Raw genomic sequence first — 21,473 nt, forward strand, 5'->3', positions numbered from 1 at the left:
TAAGATACTACTACCACGAATGTTAAAATTGCTATCACGATGCCATCCCTATGTCATGCTAAATTGACAGAAAATTGTATTTAGGACATCCATTCCCTCATACCATACATGGTACCATATACTTTTTCTGTAAATCTAGAAATATTAAAATCAATAAAAGATGTATTTTGAAGATGGCCTTTCCTAGGATTTTTCATCACTTTGCCAAGTGATGAAATTAAAAATTTATATCATTTGTGGATCGGGAAATCAAACTTTCTTTTATCTCATTTAGTCATGAAAAATAAACCTTTGTTAAGCAGACAAAAGGGAAGTCAAGAACACCTAGACCTAATCCTAGTACCAATAATTTTTGACAATAATCTTGGCAAAATTTTAAGTGACCACTCAAATAAAGAGAGTTGTCAAATGTTTGGATTCCTGAATTCATTTCATTCCTTCACATATGGGAAGCAGAACCTTAGAATGTTCTACCAATCACTTTTCCAACCACTCTCCAGTGATTACGGGTGGAAATACATATATTCACCAGAAAACTTAGCCTGAATCTCAGGTTCAGTACATTTTCGTAAATTTTAATACAGGGTTCTTGTATTGTAGTGTGGTTTTAATAAGAAATATGCCCTTAACTTGGCATAGTGGCTCGTGCCCGTAATACCAACAATTTGGGAAGTCAAGATGGGAGGATCTCTTGAGGCCAGGAGTTTGAGACCAGGCTGGAAAACATAGTGAGACCCCATCTCTATAAATAATAATAATAATAATAATAATAATAATAATAATAATAATAATACAATTTTAAAAAGTAAAACACCCTTAACTGGGTTCCCTTTTTAGCAATTGGTTTCTTTTGGAAAAAGTAAAAGAATTTTGAAATTTCTACTCTCTAACCAAGTTATTTTTCTGTGTTAGAGCTTATTCCTGAGTCCTATGTATTTGCTTGAACTTGTACTTACAACTATGAGCATAATTTTTAAAAATAACTTTTATAAAGCACTTAATATGTGCCAGGTACTGTTCTAAGCACCTTAAAAATATTAACTCTCCATATTTTCCTGAAAACCTTATGATGTAAGTGCTATTATTATCTTTCTTTTACAGATTATTAAACTAATACATAGAGATGACAGTTAATTGAGCAAAATCACACAATCAATACGTAGTGAGATTGGGACACCAACCTAGGGCCATGTCGCTCCAGAATTAGAGCTCTTCATTTCTCTTGTCTTTGGCCTATTTCTGATATCATATGCCATGCTGAACCAAGGGGTTTGTACAAATTGTGTACAGAAATGGGAAATAAGGAGATACTTCTGTCAAACATTTAACTCTCTTCCTAGGAATGCGATAAAAGAAATTGAGGAAAAGCATTTATGTCTAATAATGACTGTGTAATATCTACTGCCAGGTAGATAAATCAATTTCAGAACAACATGGGAGGGTTAGAATGCAAAGGTATTGTTTCATTTCACTTAATATGATATTTAACAGTACTCTTTAATAATAACAACAATAACATAAAAAGAGATGGCTCATAAACCATGCTCATACATTTCAAAACCAACAAATAGTTTCTTTATTTACCAGAGATCTGATCAAATGTAGGCAAACTAATCCAGTTTTTCTCTTTATTCACACACTGATGATTAATAAAAAGATGATTTTTAAAACATTGAGTTCTTATTCATTCAATAGATGAGAGAACACAAGTCTCTCTACTGAAGGTTTGTCATACACAGATTTAATAAAAAGTCACTCTGTATATAGTTTATAAAGATTTTTTTTTTTCCTTGTAGGCACCTTTATTACTGGCAGCTGATATTTCACAAATTCACCAAAATGCATTTAACAAATATTTGTTGAGTGTCAGTGTGTACAACGCTGCTGTGTTCCATGCTCAGTGCTGCGAGCATTTCAAAATGAGAGTGATTCTGCCAAAGAGTTTTACCTATTGGTTACACTGATGGGATTTCCTAGTTTAGTTGTGCTGTGATCTTGATGCTTTGGAGACCATGATGTAGAATATACAGAATTATTATGAAAATAGATAGCAACTGTGTGTTGTTAAAAATAAGGTATTTACAAAAGAGAGTACTGAGTTTTCTTTCTGCTTACTAAAAGAGCTGTTACTCCACTACACTGAAGAAGAAGAAATATGAGGATGTAGAAAGCTTAAGGCCTATTGGGGATTCCTGTGAAACTTTTCAAAGCTGTTTCAGTATCCATGCTAAAGTTGTTACCACTTACCTAATTTTAGCAATCTGAAACACTGGGATTGCTTCAGTTTCTGATTGCCACAACATCATCGATTCTGCTCATGCTGAGTTAGGTTCATTTAATTTCAATTAGCATTTATTGAGCTCCTATCTTATACGGAGCTCTGATTGGAGAGATGAGACAATAAACTACTTCTGTAATAAAATAAGTGCTCATTAACATTATGATGCATAATAAAGCTTATGACTTTTAGCACTTAAAGATGCTAGTTTTTTTTTAATTATTATTATTAAACTTTAAGTTCTAGGGTACATGTGCACAACGTGCAGGTTTGTTACTTAGGTATACATGTGCCATATTGGTTTGCTGCACCCATTAACTCGTCATTTACATTAGGTATTCCTCCTAATGCTATCCCTTCCCCATGCCCCCACCCCACGAGAGGCCCCAGGGCGTGATGTTCCTCGCCCTGTGTCCAAGTGTTCTCATTGTTCAATTCCCACCTATGAGCGAGAACACGTGGTGTTCAGTTTTCTGTCCTTGCGATACTTTGCTCAGAATGATGGTTTGCAGCTGTATCCATGTCCCTGCAAAGGACATGAACTCATACATTTTTATGGCTGCATAGTATTCCATGGTGTATATGTGCCACATTTTCTTAATCCAGTCTATCGTTGATGGACATTTGGGTTGGTACCAAGTCGTGGCTATTGTGAATACTGCCACAATAAACATATGTGTGGATATGTCTTTATAATAGCATGATTTATGACCCTTTGGGCATATACCCAGTAATGGGATCGCTGGATCAAATGGTATTTCTCATTCTAGATCCTTAAGGAATCCCCACACTGTCTTCCACAATGGTTGAAATAGTTTACACTCCCACGAACAGTGTAAAAGCGTTCCTGTTTCTCTACATTCTCTCCAGAACCTGTTATTTCCTGACTTTTTAATGATCATCATTCTAACTGGTGTGAGATGGTATCTCATTGTGGTTTTGATTTGCATTTCTCTGATGACCAGTGATGATGAGCATTTTTCCATGTGCCTGTTGGCCGCATAAGTGTCTTCTTTTGAGAAGTGTCTGTTCGTATCCTTGTCCCACTTTTTGATGGGGTTGTTTGTTTTTTTTCTTGTAAATTTGTTTAAGTTCTTTGTAGATTCTGGACATTAGCGCTTTGTCAGATGGGTATATTGCAAAAATTTTCTCCCATTCTGTAGGTTGCCTGTTCACTCTGATGGTAGTTTCTTTTGCTGTGCAGAAGCTCTCTAGTTTAATTAGATCCCATTGGTCAATTTTGGCTTCTGTTGCCGTTGCTTTTGGTGTTTTAGACATGAAGTCCTTGCCAATGCCTATGTCCTGAATGGTATTGCCTAGATTTTCTTCTACAGTTTTTATGGTTTTAGGTCTAACATTTAAGTCTCTAATCCATCTTGAATTAATTTTGGTATAAGGCGTAAGGAAGGGATCCAGTTTCAGCTTTCTACATATGGCTAGCCAGTTTTCCCAGCACCATTTATTAAATAGGGAATCCTTTCCCCATTTCTTGTTTCTCTCAGGTTTGTCAAAGATTAGATGGTTGTAGATGTGTGGTGTTATTTCTGAGGCATCTTTTCTGTTCCATTGGTCTATATATCTGTTTTGGTAACAGTACCATGCTGTTTTGGTTACTGTAGCCTTGTAATATACTTTGAAGTCAGGCAGCATGATTCCTCCAGCTTTGTTCTTTTTGTGTAGGATTGCCTTGGCAATGCAGGCTCTCTTTTGGTTCCATGTGAACTTTAAAGTAGATTTTTCCAATTCTGTGAAGAAAGTCATTGGTAGCTCGATGGGGATGGCATTGAATCTATAAATTACCTTGGGTAGTATGGCCATTTTCACGATATTGATTCTTCCTATGCATGAGCATGGGATGTTCTTCCACTGGTTTGTGTCCTTTTTTATTTCGTTGAGCAGTGGTTTGTAGTTCTCCTTGAAGAGGTCCTTCACATTCCTTGTAAGTTGGATTCCTAGGTATTTTATTCTTTTGGTAGCAATTGTGAATAGGAGTTCACTCATGATTTGCCTCTCTGTCTGTTATTGGTGTGTAGGAATGCTTGTGGTTTTTGCACATTCATTTTGTGTCCTGAGACTTTGCTGAAGTTGCTTATCAGATTAAGGAGATTTTCGGCTGAGATGACTGGGTTTTCTAAATATACAATCATGTTATCTGCAGACAGGGATAATGTGACGTCCTATTTTCCTAATTGAATACCATTTATTTCTTTCTCTTGCCTGGCTGCCGTGGCCAGAACTTCCAACACTATGTTGAATAGCAGCGGTGAGAGAGGGCATCTCTGTCTTGTGCCAGTTTTCAAAAGGAATGCTTCCAGTTCTAGACCATTCAATATGATATTGGCTGTGAGTGTGTTATAAATAACTTATTATTTTGAGATATGTTCAATCAGTGCCTAGTTTATTGAGAGTTTTTAGCATGAAAGGCTGCTGAATTTTGTCAAAGGCCTTTCTGCGTCTATTGAGATAATCATGTGATTCTTTTTGTTGGTTCTGTTCATGTGATGGATTACATTTATTGATTTGTGTATGTTGAAGCAGCCTTGCATCCCAGGGATGAAGCTGACTTGATTGTGGTGGATAAGCTTTTTGCCGTGTTACTGGATTCAGTTTGCCAGTATTTTATTGAGGATTTTCACATAGACGTTCATCAGGGATGCTGGTTTTAAATTCTCTTTTTTTGTGTTGTGTCTCTGCCAGGCTTTGGTATCAGGATGATGCTGGCCTCATAAAATGAGTTAGGGAGGATTCCCTCTTTTTCTATTGATTGGAATAGTTTCAGAAGGAATGGTACCAGTTCTTCCATGTACCCCTGGTAGAATTTGGCTGTGAATCTGTGTGGTCCTGGACATTTTTTGGTTGGTAGGCTATTACTTATTGCCTCAATTTCAGAGCCTGTTATTGTTCTATTCAGGGATTCAACTTCTTCCTGGTTTAGTCTTGGGAGGGTGTATGTGTCCAGGAATTTATCCATTCCTTCTAGATTGTCTAGTTTATTTGTGTAGAGGTGTTTATAGTATTCTCAGATGGTAGTTTGTGCTTCTGTGGGATCAGTGGTATCCCTTTTATCATTTTTTTTTAATTTCATCTATTTGGATTATTCTCTCTTTTCTTCTTTATTAGTCTTGCTAGTGATCTTTCAACTTTGTTGATCTTTTCAAAAAAACAGCCCGTGGATTCATTGATTTTTTGAAGGGTATTTTTTTTTCTCTATCTCCTTCAGTTCTGCTCTGATCTTAGTTACTTCTTGCCTTCTGCCACCTTTTGAATGTGGCTGTTTTTGCTTCTCTAGTTCTTTTGATTGTGATGTTAGGGTGTTGATTTTAGATCTTTCCTGCTTTCTCTTGTGGGCATTCAGTGCTATATATTTCCCACTATGCACTGCTTTAAATGTGTCCCAGAGATTCTGGTACATTGTGTCTTTGTTCTCATTGGTTTCAAAGAACATCTTTATTTCTGCCTTAATTTCATTATTTACCAAGTAGTCATTAAGGAGCAGGTTGTTCAGTTTCCATGTAGTTGTGTGGTTTTGAGTGAGTTTCTTAATCCTGAGTTCTAATTTGATTACACTGTAGTCTAAGAGATACTTTGTTGTGATTTCTGTTATTTTACATTTGCTGAAGAGTGCTTTACTTCCAACTATGTGGTCAATTTTGGAATAAGTGTGATGTGGTGCTGAGAAGAATGTATATTCTGTTGATTTGGGGTGGAGAGTTCTGTAGATGTCTCTTGAGTCTGCTTGGTGTAGAGCTGAGTTCAAGTCCCAGATATCCTTGTTAACCTTTTGTCTCGTTGATCTGTCTGACATTGACAGTGGGGTGTAAAAGTCTCCCATTATTATTGTGTGGGAATCTAAATCTCTTTGTAAGTCTCTAAGGACTTGCTTTATGAATCTGGGTGCTCCTGTATTGGGTGCATATATATTTAGGATAGTCAGTTCTTCTTGTTGAATTGATCCCTTTACCATTATGTAATGCCATTCTTTGTCTCTTTTGATATTTGTTGGTTTAAAGTCTGTTTTACCAGAGACTAGGATTGCAACCCCTGCTTTTTATATTTTTTCTTTCCATTTGCATGGTAGAGCTTCTTCCATCCCTTTATTTTGAACCTATGTGTGTCTCTGCATGTGAGATGGGTCTCCTAAATACAGCACACTGATGGGTCTTCACTCTTTATCCAATTTGCCAGTCTGTGTCTTTTAATTGGGGCATTTAACCTATTTACATTTAAGGTTAATATTGTTATGTGTGAATTTGATCCTTTCATTATGATGTTAGCTGGTTATTTTGCCCATTAGTTGATGCAGTTTCTTCCTAGTGTTGATGATCCTTATAATTTGGCATGTTTTTGCAGTGGCTGCTACCAGTTGTTCCTTTCCATGTGCAGTGCTTCCTTCAGGAGCTCTTGTAAGGCAGGCCTAGTGGTGACAAAATCTCTCACCATTTGCTTGTCTGTAAATGATTTTATTTCTCCTTCACTTACGAAGTTTAGTTTGAACTGTATATTAAATTTTGAGTTGAAAATTATTTTCTTTAAGAATGCTGAATATTGGCTCTCACTATCTTCTGGCTTGTAGAGTTTCTGCAGAGAGATCTGCTGTTAGTCTGATGGGCTTCCTTTTGTGGATAACCCAATCTTTCTCTCTGGCTGCCCTTAATATTTTTTCCTTCATTTCAACCTTGGTGAATCTGACAATTATGTGTCTTGGGGTTGTTCTTCTTGAGGAGTATCTTTGTGGTGTTCTCTGTATTTCCTGAATTTGAATGTTGGCCTGACTTGCTAGGTTGGGGAAGTTCTCCTGGGTAATATCCTGAAGCGTGTTTTCCAACTTGGTTACATTGTCCCTGTCACTTTCAGGTACACCGATCAAACGCAGATTTGGCCTTGCCACATAGTCCCATATTTCTTGGAGGCTTTGTTCATTTCTTTTAACTCTTTTTTCTCTAAACTTCTCTTCTCGCTTTATTTCATTAAATTGATCTTCAATCACTGACATCCTTTCTTCCACTTGGTCTAATTAGCTAAGCTTGTGCATGCATCACGTAGTTCTCGTGCCATGGTTTTCAGCTCCATCAGGTCATTTAAGGTCTTCTCTACACTGTTAATTCTAGTTAGCCATTCGTCTAATCTTTTTTCAAGGTTTTTAGCTTCCTTGTGATGGGTTCGAACATCCTCCTTTAGCTCGGATAAGTTTGTTATTATCGACCTTCCGAAGCCTACTTTTGTCTGCTTGTCAAAGTCATTCTTCGTCAGGCTTTGTTCCGTTTCTGCGAAGAGCTGCGATCCTTTGGAGAAGAAGAGGTGCTCTGGTTTTTAGAATTTTCAGCTTTTCTGCTCTGGTTTCTCCCCATCTTTGTGGTTTTATCTACCTTTGGTCTTTGATGATGGTGACCTAGAGATGGTGTTTTTGTGTGGATGTCCTTTTTGTTGATGTTGATGTTGATGTTATTCCTTTCTGTTTGTTAATTTTCCTTCTAACAGTCAGGTCCCTCAGTTGCAGGTCTGCTGGGGCTTGCTAGAGGTCCATTGCAGACCCTGTTTGTCTGGGTATCACCAGAGGAGGCTGCAGAACAACAAATATTGCTGCCTGATCTTTCCTCTGGAAGCTTCATCCCAGAGGGGCACTTGCCTGTATGAGGTGTCAGTTGGCCCCTACTGGGAGGTGTCTCCCAGTTAGATTACACGGGAGTCAGAGACCCACTTGAGGAGGCAATCTGTCTGTTCTCCAAGCTCAAACACCATGCTGGGAGAACCATTGCTCTCTTCAGAGCTGTCAGACAGGGACGTTTAACTCTGGAGAAGTTTCTGCTGCCTTTTGTTCTTCTATGTACTGCCCCCAGAGGTGGATCCCACAGAGGCAGCAGGGCTTGCTGAGCTGCGGTGGGCTCTGCCCAGTTCGAGCTTCCCAGACTTCTTTGTTTACCTACTCAAGCCTCAGCAATGGTGGATGCCCCTCCTTCTGTCAGTCTGCTGCGCTAGCAGTGAGCAAGGCTCCCTGGGCGTGGGTCCTACCAAGCCAGGCGCGGGATATAATCTCTTGTTGTGCCATTTGCTAAGACCATGCCCAGAAAAACAGGACACTCACACCCAAATACTGAGCTAGTTATTGTTTTAAGAGCTTTTCAAATATTAGCTTACTTGAAAAATAGAGAAAAATCAATGAAACTAAAAGCTCTTTCTTCAAAAAGATCAACGAAGTTGGAAAAAAAATGTTAACTTAGGTTGATCATGATAAAAAGAGAAAACCCATGTAACTTAAAATAACGACACTAGAAATAACTAAGAATCAAGAATAAATAAGGGCTATTACTACTGACCTTACAGAAACACTAAGAATATTAAATAAATAGTATGAACAATTCCATGCCATCAAATTGTATAATTTCAATGAAATGGAAACATTTCTAGAAAGACAGAGACTTTCTTAACTGATGACCTTGATTTCCTTTATGACATAGAATATGAAGGTCATTGCTCAGAGTTAGAAGGGCCAAGCTTGGATAGAGTTGGTGAGGAGAGTGATAGATATTTGGAGGAACCATGTAACTGTAAGATAACACTGAACAAGGGCTAGCCATGATGGTTCAAGCCTGTAACCTCAGCACTTTGGGAGGCCAAGGCCAAGGTTGGAGCATCTCTTGAGCCCCTTAAGTTCTTGACACTGAACTCAAGAAGAAAAACACGATATGAATAAACCTATAACAGGTGAATAAATTGAACTAATAACCAAAATCTACCTACAAAGAAAAGCCCACATCTAGTTGGCTTCACTGTTAAATTTAACCAAAAATTCAAGGAAGAATTAATACCAATTATTCACAAACTCTTCCACAAAATAGAAGTGGAAGGAATATTTCCCATTTGCTTTTATGAGGCCACTATTACCCCCTACCAAAACCAGACAGATGTATCTCAGGAAAATATAGTCCAATATCCACTTTGAATATAGGCATAACAATCCTCAGCAAAATACTGGCAAACTGGATCTAGTCACAAATAAAATAAATATACACATTGACCAGATGGGATTTAGCCCGAAGAATGCAAAGTTTATGCAATATCCTAAAATCGATTAATATAATAAATGATATAAATAGAATTAAAAATAAAAATTACATGCTTAATAGATACAAAAAAAAGCATTTGACAAAATCAACACACTTTCATGTAAAAAACACTCACCAAGCTATGAACTGAAAATAATTTCCTCCATATAATAAAGAGCATGGATGAAAAACCCATCCTAGCTAATAGTGATAGAAGGAATACTTTCTTCCTAAGAGCAGGACAAAGGAAGAGTTTCCACTCTCACCACCAGGACAATTAGACAATAAATAAATAAATAAATAAATAAATAAATAAATAAATAAAGTACAATACAGACTGGACAGAGAGGTACAATTATCTCTGTTTGCAGATAACATTATCTAGTAGAAAATCTCAAAGAAGGCCAGGCACGGTGGCTCACGCCTGCAATCCCAGCACTTTGGGAGACTGAGGCAGGTGGAACACTTGAGGTCAGGAGTTCGAGAGCAGCCTGACCAATATCGTGAAACCCCGTCTCTATTTACAACACAAAAATTATCCAGGGGTGGTGGCAGGCACCTGTAGTTCCAGCTACTTGGGAGACTGAGACAGGAGAATTGCTTGAGCTGGGAAGCAGAGGTTGCAATGAGCTGAGATCATGCCACTGCACGCCAGATCAAAAAAAAAAAAGTAACAGTAACTAAAAAAATAAAAAATAAAGGAAAAAGAGAAAAGAAATAAAGAAAGAAAAGAAAACAAAAAGAGACTGGTTACCAGTATGGGAGAGGTGGTAGAGGGAGATCATGAGAAGATATTAGGTCAGTGAGTGCAAAGTTGCAGTTATATAGGATGAATAAATGTTGAGATCCAATGTATGACATGAAGATTATAGTTAAAAATATTGTATTGCCTAGTGGAAATTTGCAAAGAGAATAAATTCTAGTTGCCCTCAACACAAAGAAAAAAGAGTGTGCAAGATGAAAAGATGTTTGGTATGGTAATTTGCTTGGCTGTAGTAACCATTTCACTATGTTTAAGTACATTAAAACACTATGTTGTACACCTTAAATATACACAAGCAAAAAGAATACCAAATATGGATCTTTCCTATAAATGCAAAATATAAAATGTGCCATTATTATCAATGGTTCACATGCATAGTTTCTTGGGCATTCTTAAAGTAAGTTTTAAATATGTGTGTGTGTGTGTATATATATATATATATATATATAGGAGCAAAATTAAAAATAAATATATTATCATTTTACTGATTTTATCCCCAAATAACGAATAATTTACTTATCAAAACTGCTTCTTGGAAAAGTATTGTTGGGTTTAATTTTATAAATAGCTTTAAAAAATTTAATGTAATGTATTTTATAATTTCAGAAGTGTAAATTTAGAGTTAGCTATAGTGCCTCTTTTCAATATCACCTGCAACACTCTTACGTTAACTATGCAGCACTAAAAAATCATTTCAAGATGGGTTTTTTTAAGCTGAAATGTTGACCTTCAAGCTAATTGTAATATGTTGTTTCTGCTTATTCCTAGGTTTGCTGCTCAAAACTTTCCAAACACTATAATATTGAAAGTTATCTGATTGTCTTTTCTATATTTGAAGAATACAAGAAATACAAGAACATATCAGTAATTATTTTATGAAAACAATTACTTAAAATATTTTAGTAGTGTCCTATTATAAAAACTTAATTTTACTCAGTGCATTATTTCTAAAAATTAAAATAAGAAAATTCTCTTTGAAAATATATATGACATAATACATCAGGTGACAGATTAAATATCCTTTCAAAGTATATAATGTATTGTGTTTTTCACATCACCATAAATTATATAGCATTAAAATTTATTAGACTATTTAAAAATAAAAATATGTTAGTATATTTTTTGAATAACTTAAGTCAATTGAATTGGATCTTCAGAAAATAATGACCAACTCTAGACATTACACTTCACATTTTATTGGACTACAAATAATACTGTGAGATAATATTTGATATAAATGCTATTAATTGCAAGAGTATGGAAACTAAACTATGGGTGTTTGTGTCAGTTTTTTTATTTACAGATTAATTAACAAATTATAGTCTACATTTATATTCATAATTATAGAAGACAAAACAAACAAATTGCTTTATTCCACTTTCTAGAAACTGGCTCATAGTTAAATTGTTTAACTCTTGTGATTTGTAAGAATTAGCATGATAAAAGCTGGCATGATTTTGCAGATCTAATTATATTTTTGCTGTTACCTGATAACAACTCTATTTACTTTATTTTTTAGCAATTTTCTGTCTCATAAATTCTGTAAATCACAGAACAACTTTTGCTCTAGAAATTAAATACCTACTATACGTCACTTAAAACACAACTTACATTAGTAAATCAAAGAAATTGTGAATCTTGTTATCCTTAGTTTGACAATTTAAAGCACACAAGCAATGCACTGAACCTTTAGGGATTTAGTAAAGGAATTGAGATCTTGGTTTCAGAGACTACAAGAGTACTTTACATCAAATTGTTTATTCAATAAGAAAAGATTTCAGTAGTTGAATACCCTTGGATCCAGCCTACCAAAGTCCCTTCACCCATCTACTCAGTTCCTCATACTTACTTCTAAGCACTTGCTATCTTAGTCAAACTTGTAATGAAGAGAGACACCTTTTACCTGCGCAGGGACACATTTGATAAGTAATAAAAATAAAAGATAATCTCCACACAAAACTGCACAGACACATCAGTGTTCATGTAACTCAGAAGGGTCGACTTCCTGCAGTGCACATGGTCATGGGTTTCTGGCTCCAGTCTCGCTTGAGCACAGCACACAAGCACAATGCCTTTCCCTGGAACCTTCATAATAACCCTGACTGCAGCTAACCCTGGCATGCAAAATCATCAGCTACTTAAAATTACAGCTGCCTCAGAAGGAAATATCCTTTAGGTCTAAATTAAATTCTGAAGGGTGCAATTGTTCTCCTTTCTTTCCCATTCCCCACTACCTCGCCACCTCACGCTTGCACTCTCTATGAATTTCTATGCCTGTATTCATGGCTATGTTGTCACCAGCTGGTGCTTATCTCATTTCCTTTTTTCCTTAGTTACAGCACAAGATGGGTACTTCTGTTCACAGTGATATAGACCTTGTATCATTCCCACTGTTTGCTGTTTCCTCCAACTAATGTAAGGCCCCCTTTCCTCCCATTTCCAGCCACTCTACACATACTTTAAATCATTTTTATTATGTGCACAGAAACTTCATTCCATGGTTAATGGACAATAGGCATTCCCTGTGGCCCTGTCCAGGTGAGTCTGTTGACTCCCAAATTCCAGATTACTCTTTCGTTCTCCTGCGAACTTCCTGTAAGTGTCACTTCTTTGGGACTCGTTTCCACCACACAGCTAGGTTATAGACTTAACGAAGCACCATTATTCCCATTTGTATTAACAGAGTCTAAATGCAATGCCTCTATACAATAGTATGCCTCAATAAAACATATGGTTTTTTGTGCCATATACTTCTCCTGTGGGAGAAGAGAAGTATATGCAAATAACCATTATGTTTTGACATGTAATGTGTCTGTATATTTCTTACCTAGAGTACAAAAACTGTTGTATAATTTCACAGTCACACTTGGTGCTAAACAATAACAACAAAAATCAATAGCCATATAATAAAATCATTTACAACAATGATTTCTTCCGTTAGAAAATAGTTTGACCAAAGTTTCTGTTTATATCCTTGAAACTGATTTCTGGAAAAGTCTAGTTTTCCTCAGCAACCTCAAGCTAAGTTTTTCTAACAACATCTTCCAAAACTTTTAAATTAACTGAAACATTTGCATTCATGCTGGCTACATTTTTATCTGTACAGCATAAATACTATTTATATACTTGTTACTCAATATAACTTTAGTCCTGGAGTCAGAAGCCAACTAACTATATTGCATGATTTATATCTACTGAAGTTTCCCAACACCATCTACTAGCAATATTAGGATTTTGCGTATTGTCTGTGTAACCCTTAAGTTAAAGGTATTTCCACATCACCTTTTATTTTCTCCAGTACATTCTGAACAAAAAGATATACTTGGAGCAATCTTCTGAACATTCTTAACCCATTTATGGGTTTAAGTTGAAGTAGTAACTTTTCAACTAACTGACACAAAAATGAACACACATTAATTTTAGTTTCATAAAGTAATAGAATGTTACATTTAATCATTCATTTTTGTATTAACTATGAAAGGTTAGATTTGAAACACTGAAATGCTCTCTCTATATTATTTTGTTATGGCCAACTTAGACTAGGATCATACTGTTCTGACTCTGTTAATTTTACAATGGCCATTTGACAAGTGGAATTACATTGAGCTAATTTACCAGAGAATATGTCTAAAACTTACTGTTTAGGAGACAACAATTTCTCCTCTCTATTTCTCAATCTCTTTTTCTCATTCATTTTATTTTTTCTTTTGAAAATCAGAACTAAATTATTCTCCTCTCTTTTCAGTTTTGATAAAGTCAACCTTAGTGTATTCAAAGTCAAATGCCTTTAGTGAACACATAATATTAATCCACCAATTCTAGATTATTGTATATTTTGCCTCCTAAAAACCCATATAACCATGCATCTGTACATCTTAATATATCTTAAAAACATTGAGGGGTCATTTTCCATGAAGCAGGACTTCTTAGAAATATTTTGTGCCATGGATGACTTTAAGCCCAATAAAGCCTCTCTTCTCAGAATAGTATTTTTAGATGGGTAAAATAAATTAAGGAGAATTATAAAATAAATTGATGTTATTAAAACAAATTTGTATCCATGTATAGGGAGTCTGTGTACCCCAAGATAAATTCATACAATTCAAATATACTTTAATTACATGTTACCATGAAAAATCTCAACCTACGTAGCAAGTAAAAAATTATATTGAAATACATACAAATTCATCTTAAATATATTACATAACTGAAAGCAAGAAAATTGTAAATATATTTTTATAAAATAATTGTTTAAATTCATGGAATAAGCAAGTACCTAGAAATGCATTTTGGATATAGAAGAATCAAAGAATGGAAGGTGATAATTTTAGCATAAACTCATTCTTACCTTGATGGCAGTGGATGCAATTTGAATGTGGTGAAGTCTCCGAAGTGTGCTGTCCCTGTCAATGAAATAAGAGGCGGCTAGCTGATGCAGCGTCTCCAGAGTGACCGAAGAGCTATTGGTGCTGGAATCACTTCCTTCAGCTCGTTTGCTCAACTTCCGCTTGTCCACAAAAATTGTGAGTGATTCTTCTCCTGCATTAATAACATTGCAAATTATTCCATTTTCCACTTAAAAGCTAGTGCAAATAAGATTAAGTGTCACAGAAAACCTCCCCCTGCAAAAAAATTAACCTCCCCAGATAGTTCACAGTGGGATTTTGCCTAAAGTTTGATATAAAAAAATTGATAATACTGAAAATGTAAAACTTCTAAATCTATTTTTATAAAATGAGTGTAAAATTTGCACAGATATCTAAAAATCATCATACACAACACATTTTACATTTAATAAATATTGATGCAAAATTATGACTAAAGCAATAATGAATAATATCCAACAGTAAATATTAAAAATACATATCTCATGACCAATAGGATAATTCCAATAGTGCAAAGCTGGCTCAATAGTGGGAAATCATTAATATAATTCAGAATATTAACATATCCAGAAACAAAAATGCTGCTATCCTTTATTGCTTCAAATACATTTGATGAATAATTATAACTATTTATGATTAACTAAGAATTAATAAATTAGGAATCAATGAATAATAATGTTTTTTTTTCCATAGAGATGGAGTCTCACTATGTTGCCCAGGCTGATCTCAAACTTCTGGCCTCACGTAATACTCTCACCTCAGAATCCCAAAATTCTGGCATTGCTGCCATGAGCCACTCCACTTGGTAAAAACTTCTTTAAAGAAGTAAAATATAGGATCCTAAGCATAAAGGCCAGCATCTGTCTTAATGGGGAAACCCAGGAGGCATCCCTATTAAAATCAGAACCAGACAAACATACCCACAGTTGCTTCTATTATTCAACATGCTAATAAATATATTAAAATGCAAATATAGATGAGAATGCAAATTAGAATCACAGTGTCAGAAAAAACACTTAAACTATGTTTTTTTGCAGATAATATGATTACGCAGGTGAAAATCCAAAATTTAATGGACAAACTACTGCACATATACAGTTACAAAACTTAGTAAGGTAAAGCAAATAATAAAAATATTACTAACTCAATAGACTGACACACACAAATATTAACTAAGTATAAATAATAACGGATTAGATCACACCATTTAAATGGCACAAAAAATGTGAAACGTACATGAAAAATTTGTAAGTCACTTCTGAAAGTTGCCATAATAGACCCTATTAAATGACATGATAGATATTTTTTCTTGAGCGTAAATATTCGACATCAAAATATATCAGTTTATCTTAATATAAAATAATGTAATCTGATTAAAAAACTGAATAGATCATTGTTTTTGTTTCCTGGAAGTAGGAAAATTAATCATGTCAATAATGAATTGTAAGTGAAAAAAGTAAAAAAGACTTTTAAAAAGAATAGGCAAGAATGAGAACATCTTACCATATCTGAATGCAAATTGTAAAACTTGTATAATTAAACAGTGCAGGCTGACACATGAATAGGCACACAAATTAGAACAGGAAAAATATCCATAAAATAATAAGTACATGTGGAAATTTAGCATGTAATAAGAATGAGACAGTACTTCCTTGGAAAAAGATAGACTTTTTAGTAAGTGACACCTAAATAGCAATTTGGAAAATAAGGGATATGATTCAATAAAAGGATAGATTCCAAACAGATTAGATACATGATTATTTAATGAAATGAAACCATTCAAGTACTAGAGGAGAATTCATGAAAATACAAAGGAAGGAAATAATTCATAACTAAAAATCCCACAGTATGGAAATAAAAGATACATTAATTAGAACAAGTAAAGCCAGATTTTTTTTAGCACAAAATCACAATAAAACAAATTTTGCATTGAAAAGGAATATTTACAACTTATATAACAGATAAATGATTAATTCCTCTAACATTCCAAGAACTCCTAGAAATCAAGAAAAAGAAACACAAAATTCAGATAGAAAAACAGGAATAAATAGGAAAAGAGTGTTCAGACAAGAAGAGATAAAACTAGCCCATACAGATTTGAAAATATATTCAATCTAAGTCATAGCATGAAAAATGCAAATTAAAAGTATGCTGGTATATTACTTTTCAATGATGGAATCTGCCAGAATCCAAACTTTGACAACCTGTGCAAATCTATGGGAAAACTAGAAATAAACAGGCCTTCTGATGTATTGTTGGTGGGATTGCAAAATGATGTAACTTACATAGAGGGAATTTTGGCAATAGTTATCAATAATCAACTCCACAATCCTACTTTTAAGAATGTATTTCAAAGAATGACTGACTAAAATATGCAAAATGTGTCTCACTGTGGCTTTATTATTGACATTTGGTAACAATATAAATTCCTATCAGTAGGAATAAACTAGTTTACAACCGTACAGTGGAACACTGTGCAGCCAGAAGAAGGCAGCAAAAATTATTTCTACAGAGATATCACAAAGTGGATAAAAATTGTTTCCTAAGAGTTTTTTATAAGAAAAGGGGAAGATACAAGTATACACACATATGTATATATTTCTTTCTATTTGGAAAAAAGCATCAAACAATGGAAGGATTAACCAAAAGCATTTATGCATATTTACCTACAGATACAGAAAGGTAACAGGATGAAGAAACACTTTTGCAAGAAAGATTTCTCTGAATATATTTTATCATGTTGTTTAAGCACTGTAAACAGTTTTAAATGCTTTATTTATAAAAAGTAAAATTATATCAAATTTTAAAAGCCATTCCTAAAAATTAAAAACAGAATCCAATGCTACTAATTGTGTATCATGTTTGTAAAAATAAAGTGACTTAAGAACACAGTATTTTGAATGTAAATCAATTTTTGGAATATATTACAAAGACAAAAGTACAAAGAATCAATAAACTTCATACCATAGTATATGAGCAGCATATTCATAGTAGTATGGTTTTATGCAGTATGTTGCTACATATGAGTATATGGGTATTCATTGTACAAATATCTCTACTTTGGGTGTCTTTGAAAAACCATTGAAGAAAAAGTCATAATGGGATGAATATTCATAACTCTTGTTCCACATCTGGCCCAGGTTTAAAATCTATTTTTTCATAATAAAAATATCCTGAAGTAATTGGTAAGTTCATAACCAATACTATGGCTAAAATAAAACTCTAAAGGATTTGGCTATTCCCAGATGATTCCACTTGGAAAATGAATTAAAATGTTGAAGAAGCATCCAAGTTCAGCCTTGATGCATTCAATGTTTTCTACAGATTCTTGTATTTAGAAGGAGACTTACACGATTTTTAAAATGTAATAATAATATCAAATATTTCCTTCAGTTGAATAATATATTAAATTCAAAACATTGATCCAATTAACCAATTAGACATTAGTTTTGCCTCCTGGAGATGCAAGAAGACCATTTTAAATATGTGAAGAGAGTCATTTTTGGTAAGTCTCCCTTTATATAGTAGTGAATTTTCCTATTACTCAAAGTGTTGCAACATTAATTGAAAATCTATATGTTGTTGAGCAGAAGAGAAAATTAGACCAATAGAAGGCATTCTTTCACTGGATTATGAGGTCCTGGAAGACAGACATTTAGAATTAGTTTTAGTTAAGATGTAAGTGTACCAAATTTTCTGTAGAACGGATTTGAGTTCTAATGCTGGTTTCAATTTAGTAACTGAATGATCTTCAACAACATATCTCAGGACTCAGTTTCCTCTTATGGAACATGAGCACGGAAATTATTTCCTCACAGAGCAGCTGTAAGCTGAAATAGATAGTTGTAAAGGGTTTGGAATATGGCTGGGATCTAGTCATTCAAAAATTGTTAATATATTATTATTCTCTTCTATTGACCACTATGATTCAGAGTTGCATAAATCAACTCATTCCATACCTAGAAGTTTCTAGTAAATTTAGCTATTTTATCTTATTTGTGATAAGAAGTTGGCCTTTCTACTTTTATATATTCTTTAACCCTGTCCTATAGTCTGCAACCATATACGGAGAGTAAAGATCTCCCACAACAGTTCTTTAAATATCATATTTCTATCTATGTTGATTTTCAGATAAATGCTTCTCAGATAAATACCATATTTCTATGTATGTCTTTGCTTTACAGGTAAGTATGACACATCATTAATTTCTTCTTAATGGGATTCCAATTGAGCCATACTTCACCCCACAAAAAAGGTGGAGCACATGCTCATCTTAAAACAGTGAATTAAAACCAATTTGATTTAGGAATACTTTGCACATGTTAGGTTGTCCCACGACACAACTGGAAAGCAATAAGAGGCAGGGACCACCATTTTCACATAGTCCTTATTGTAACTATATGAATGATAATACAAACCTAATATATGTTGAGGCAATTAAAGATGAACGTAGAAAAATGGTGGTCTATATCATCATCACAAATAAGAGGGGTTTCATTTTCTATCTACAGGAGATTTAAAAACAATGATTTTTCAGCATCCACATTTGCTTGTAAGTTACAGATTAATATGACTTCTTACTTCTGTCATGAAGGATATGTATTCCACACAAGAAAAATCAAATGATAATACATTGGTATTATCATAACACACTTTTATTACTAATTCTATTGTTTATGTTTTAATTGGCTTGGTTTCAATTAAATAATTCTAAAGGGATTATAACATAATGAGGGCAAATGAAACATAAGGTTTAGAGTCAGGTATGTAAGGGCAAATCCTAGTAATAGCACATCATCTCTCTACTTGATGACTATGGGGCTTTGGTACAGTTGCATATTTACTTAGCATTCCCATCTCTAAAACAAAGAAAATATCCTTCTCTCAATTATCTGTGGAGATCAAATAATACAATCCCTCTACAGTACCTGGCAGAGCATATATTATGAGTGCAGTAAATGTTCTCTTTCTCTCTTTTCCTTTTTATTAAGACCCAACAGTTGATGAGGAAGTTTTAAATTTTCATAAGCTAGGATTTCATAGATTTTTAATTGCACCATGGTAATCTGGACTTAGTCATAATTGTTTCTATTGGTTCTAATAATCAATATATATAAGATTACTAATAATAGTAGTGGGTTATCATTTCTAATAGCCTGATAAAGAGAATCCATTCATAAATTGCTCATGGTTCTTCTCTACGGCATAATTTTAATCCATGTATGCAAAAACTTTCCTTGCAGGTATGCATGTGAGGCAACTTAAATCTGTAGTTTAAATCACCATAATAGTTCCTTTAATGAATACACTGTTTAAAACCCTTACTTACAACAGAGCACACAACTATTTGATGTAAACCCTTTACCTCGTGCTAAATTTCAACTTTTATAAAACATGGATTGTAAATTTTTAAGAAATTTTGACAAGGCCACTCAATTTACATGGAGACTAGGCCTATTTCTTTCCTATAAGAGATTTGCTTTTTTTTTTTTTTTCAGTTATACATAACTATCATACTTTTGTAATTATCTTCTTCACAGTCATTTGAGATTTTTACAAACTGAGAAGATGGATTCTCAACTTTTACTGTAACTTTTCCACAAGTATTAAATCATAACAATTCATCAGAACATACTTAAATGACAATCTTCAGATTTGAAACTGAAATAGTGTTATTCAATCAACTAAAAAAAATGTGTTCAAAAGTCATTTTTATTCATTTTATTAAACCAGCTGTAGCTCATAAGCATGACATGGGTTCCAAAGGACATCCACACATTTTGTAAAAACTAAATGTGATTTTGTAAATGATTCAACATTCTGAGTCTGTTAGGCAGCAAAAGGATTAATGACTGTCGATATAAAAAGATGTGATTGTTCCACATAGAAATCATACAGCTGTGTCTCACATAACTAAAATTTTGTGGTGGTTTATGGTCATTAAAAGCACATATTAAAGGATGCTTTCATAGAAAATGAGAAACAGGGGGCAATAAAACAAACAAACAAAAATCACCATTTTAATGTTATACCATAGTTGGATCATAGAATTTGACATTTTTCATAAGAGGTGGCCCTTAAAATTATGTATTTTTCCACTCTGATCTTCAAATCATCTATGTTGAGTCAATGAGAAATAGAAATTAAAGAACCTTCATACTATTTACTTTTCACTTGGATTTTCTCAGTTGGCATTCTCTCATATATAGTATTGAGGGTAGAAACATATGAAAAATAATAGATAAAACAAGGATAAAAAGAATCCTACAGGTAAATCAGTAATGATAATGTGGTAGATTGTTTTATTCTTTGCAACTATTTACAACACCATCATAAATGCAAACGTGCACACATAGATTCATGATCCATTGTAGACAACAACTATGAGTAGTTCATGATGTGTTCCCTTTACTCTGATATTAGGAGAACGCGTTGATCAGTGAAATACAAGTGAGCCAGATGTTGACATAATGAATGTTTGGAGAGACATCACAAAGTTACACGTGTTCTCTTGCTTTTTACCCCCGCCAGGAGGATGGTATGTTGCAAAAGAGACCTTCTTGATTCCCAAGACACACAGATCAGAATCACAGGGTACCCACAGAAACCAACATATAATGTTGGCCAGAAACAACAATTATTGTAATGATCAACTAAAATGTGGGTATTTTTTACTATGGTGAAGCCGACTCTTACGAGTTGGATGTATTTTATTTTTTTTTTTTGCAATTGCTACTGCCCTTGAGTTAGCCCGTTGTCCTACAATGTTTACATTCTACCCAGAAAAAAAAAAATTATGTGCATTTATGGCAGATGTCTTCCTGGTTATTCAACTTCCTTACATTTGAATATCTTATTGTGAATGCCTGTTCTGCCTTGGAGTGATTTGTAGTTATTAAAAAATGTTATTTGATTGAAAATCATTCTCACAGAAATAAACATTTAAAACATTGTTTTAATGTAATTGTTTGCAGGTTTTATTTTTGATGTAGTCTTTTGCCTCA

At 34.1% G+C, this 21,473-nt stretch overlaps 1 protein-coding gene across 4 annotated transcripts in view; it reads right to left on the reverse strand.

Moving 5' to 3' along the window:
* Window positions 1–21,473, reverse strand: part of LOC105484614 (BMP/retinoic acid inducible neural specific 3) — a 399,147-nt gene that overhangs the window by 169,411 nt on the left and 208,263 nt on the right. For all 4 annotated transcript variants that reach the window (XM_011746431.2, XM_011746438.3, XM_011746433.3 and 1 more), the window contains one exon: window positions 14,433–14,623. In XM_011746431.2, the coding sequence (XP_011744733.1) occupies window positions 14,433–14,623 (191 nt within the window). The remainder of the gene's footprint in view (window positions 1–14,432; window positions 14,624–21,473) is intronic.

The sequence above is a fragment of the Macaca nemestrina genome, chromosome 1 (assembly GCF_043159975.1).
Source record: "Macaca nemestrina isolate mMacNem1 chromosome 1, mMacNem.hap1, whole genome shotgun sequence".
Taxonomy (NCBI): Eukaryota; Metazoa; Chordata; class Mammalia; order Primates; family Cercopithecidae; genus Macaca; species Macaca nemestrina.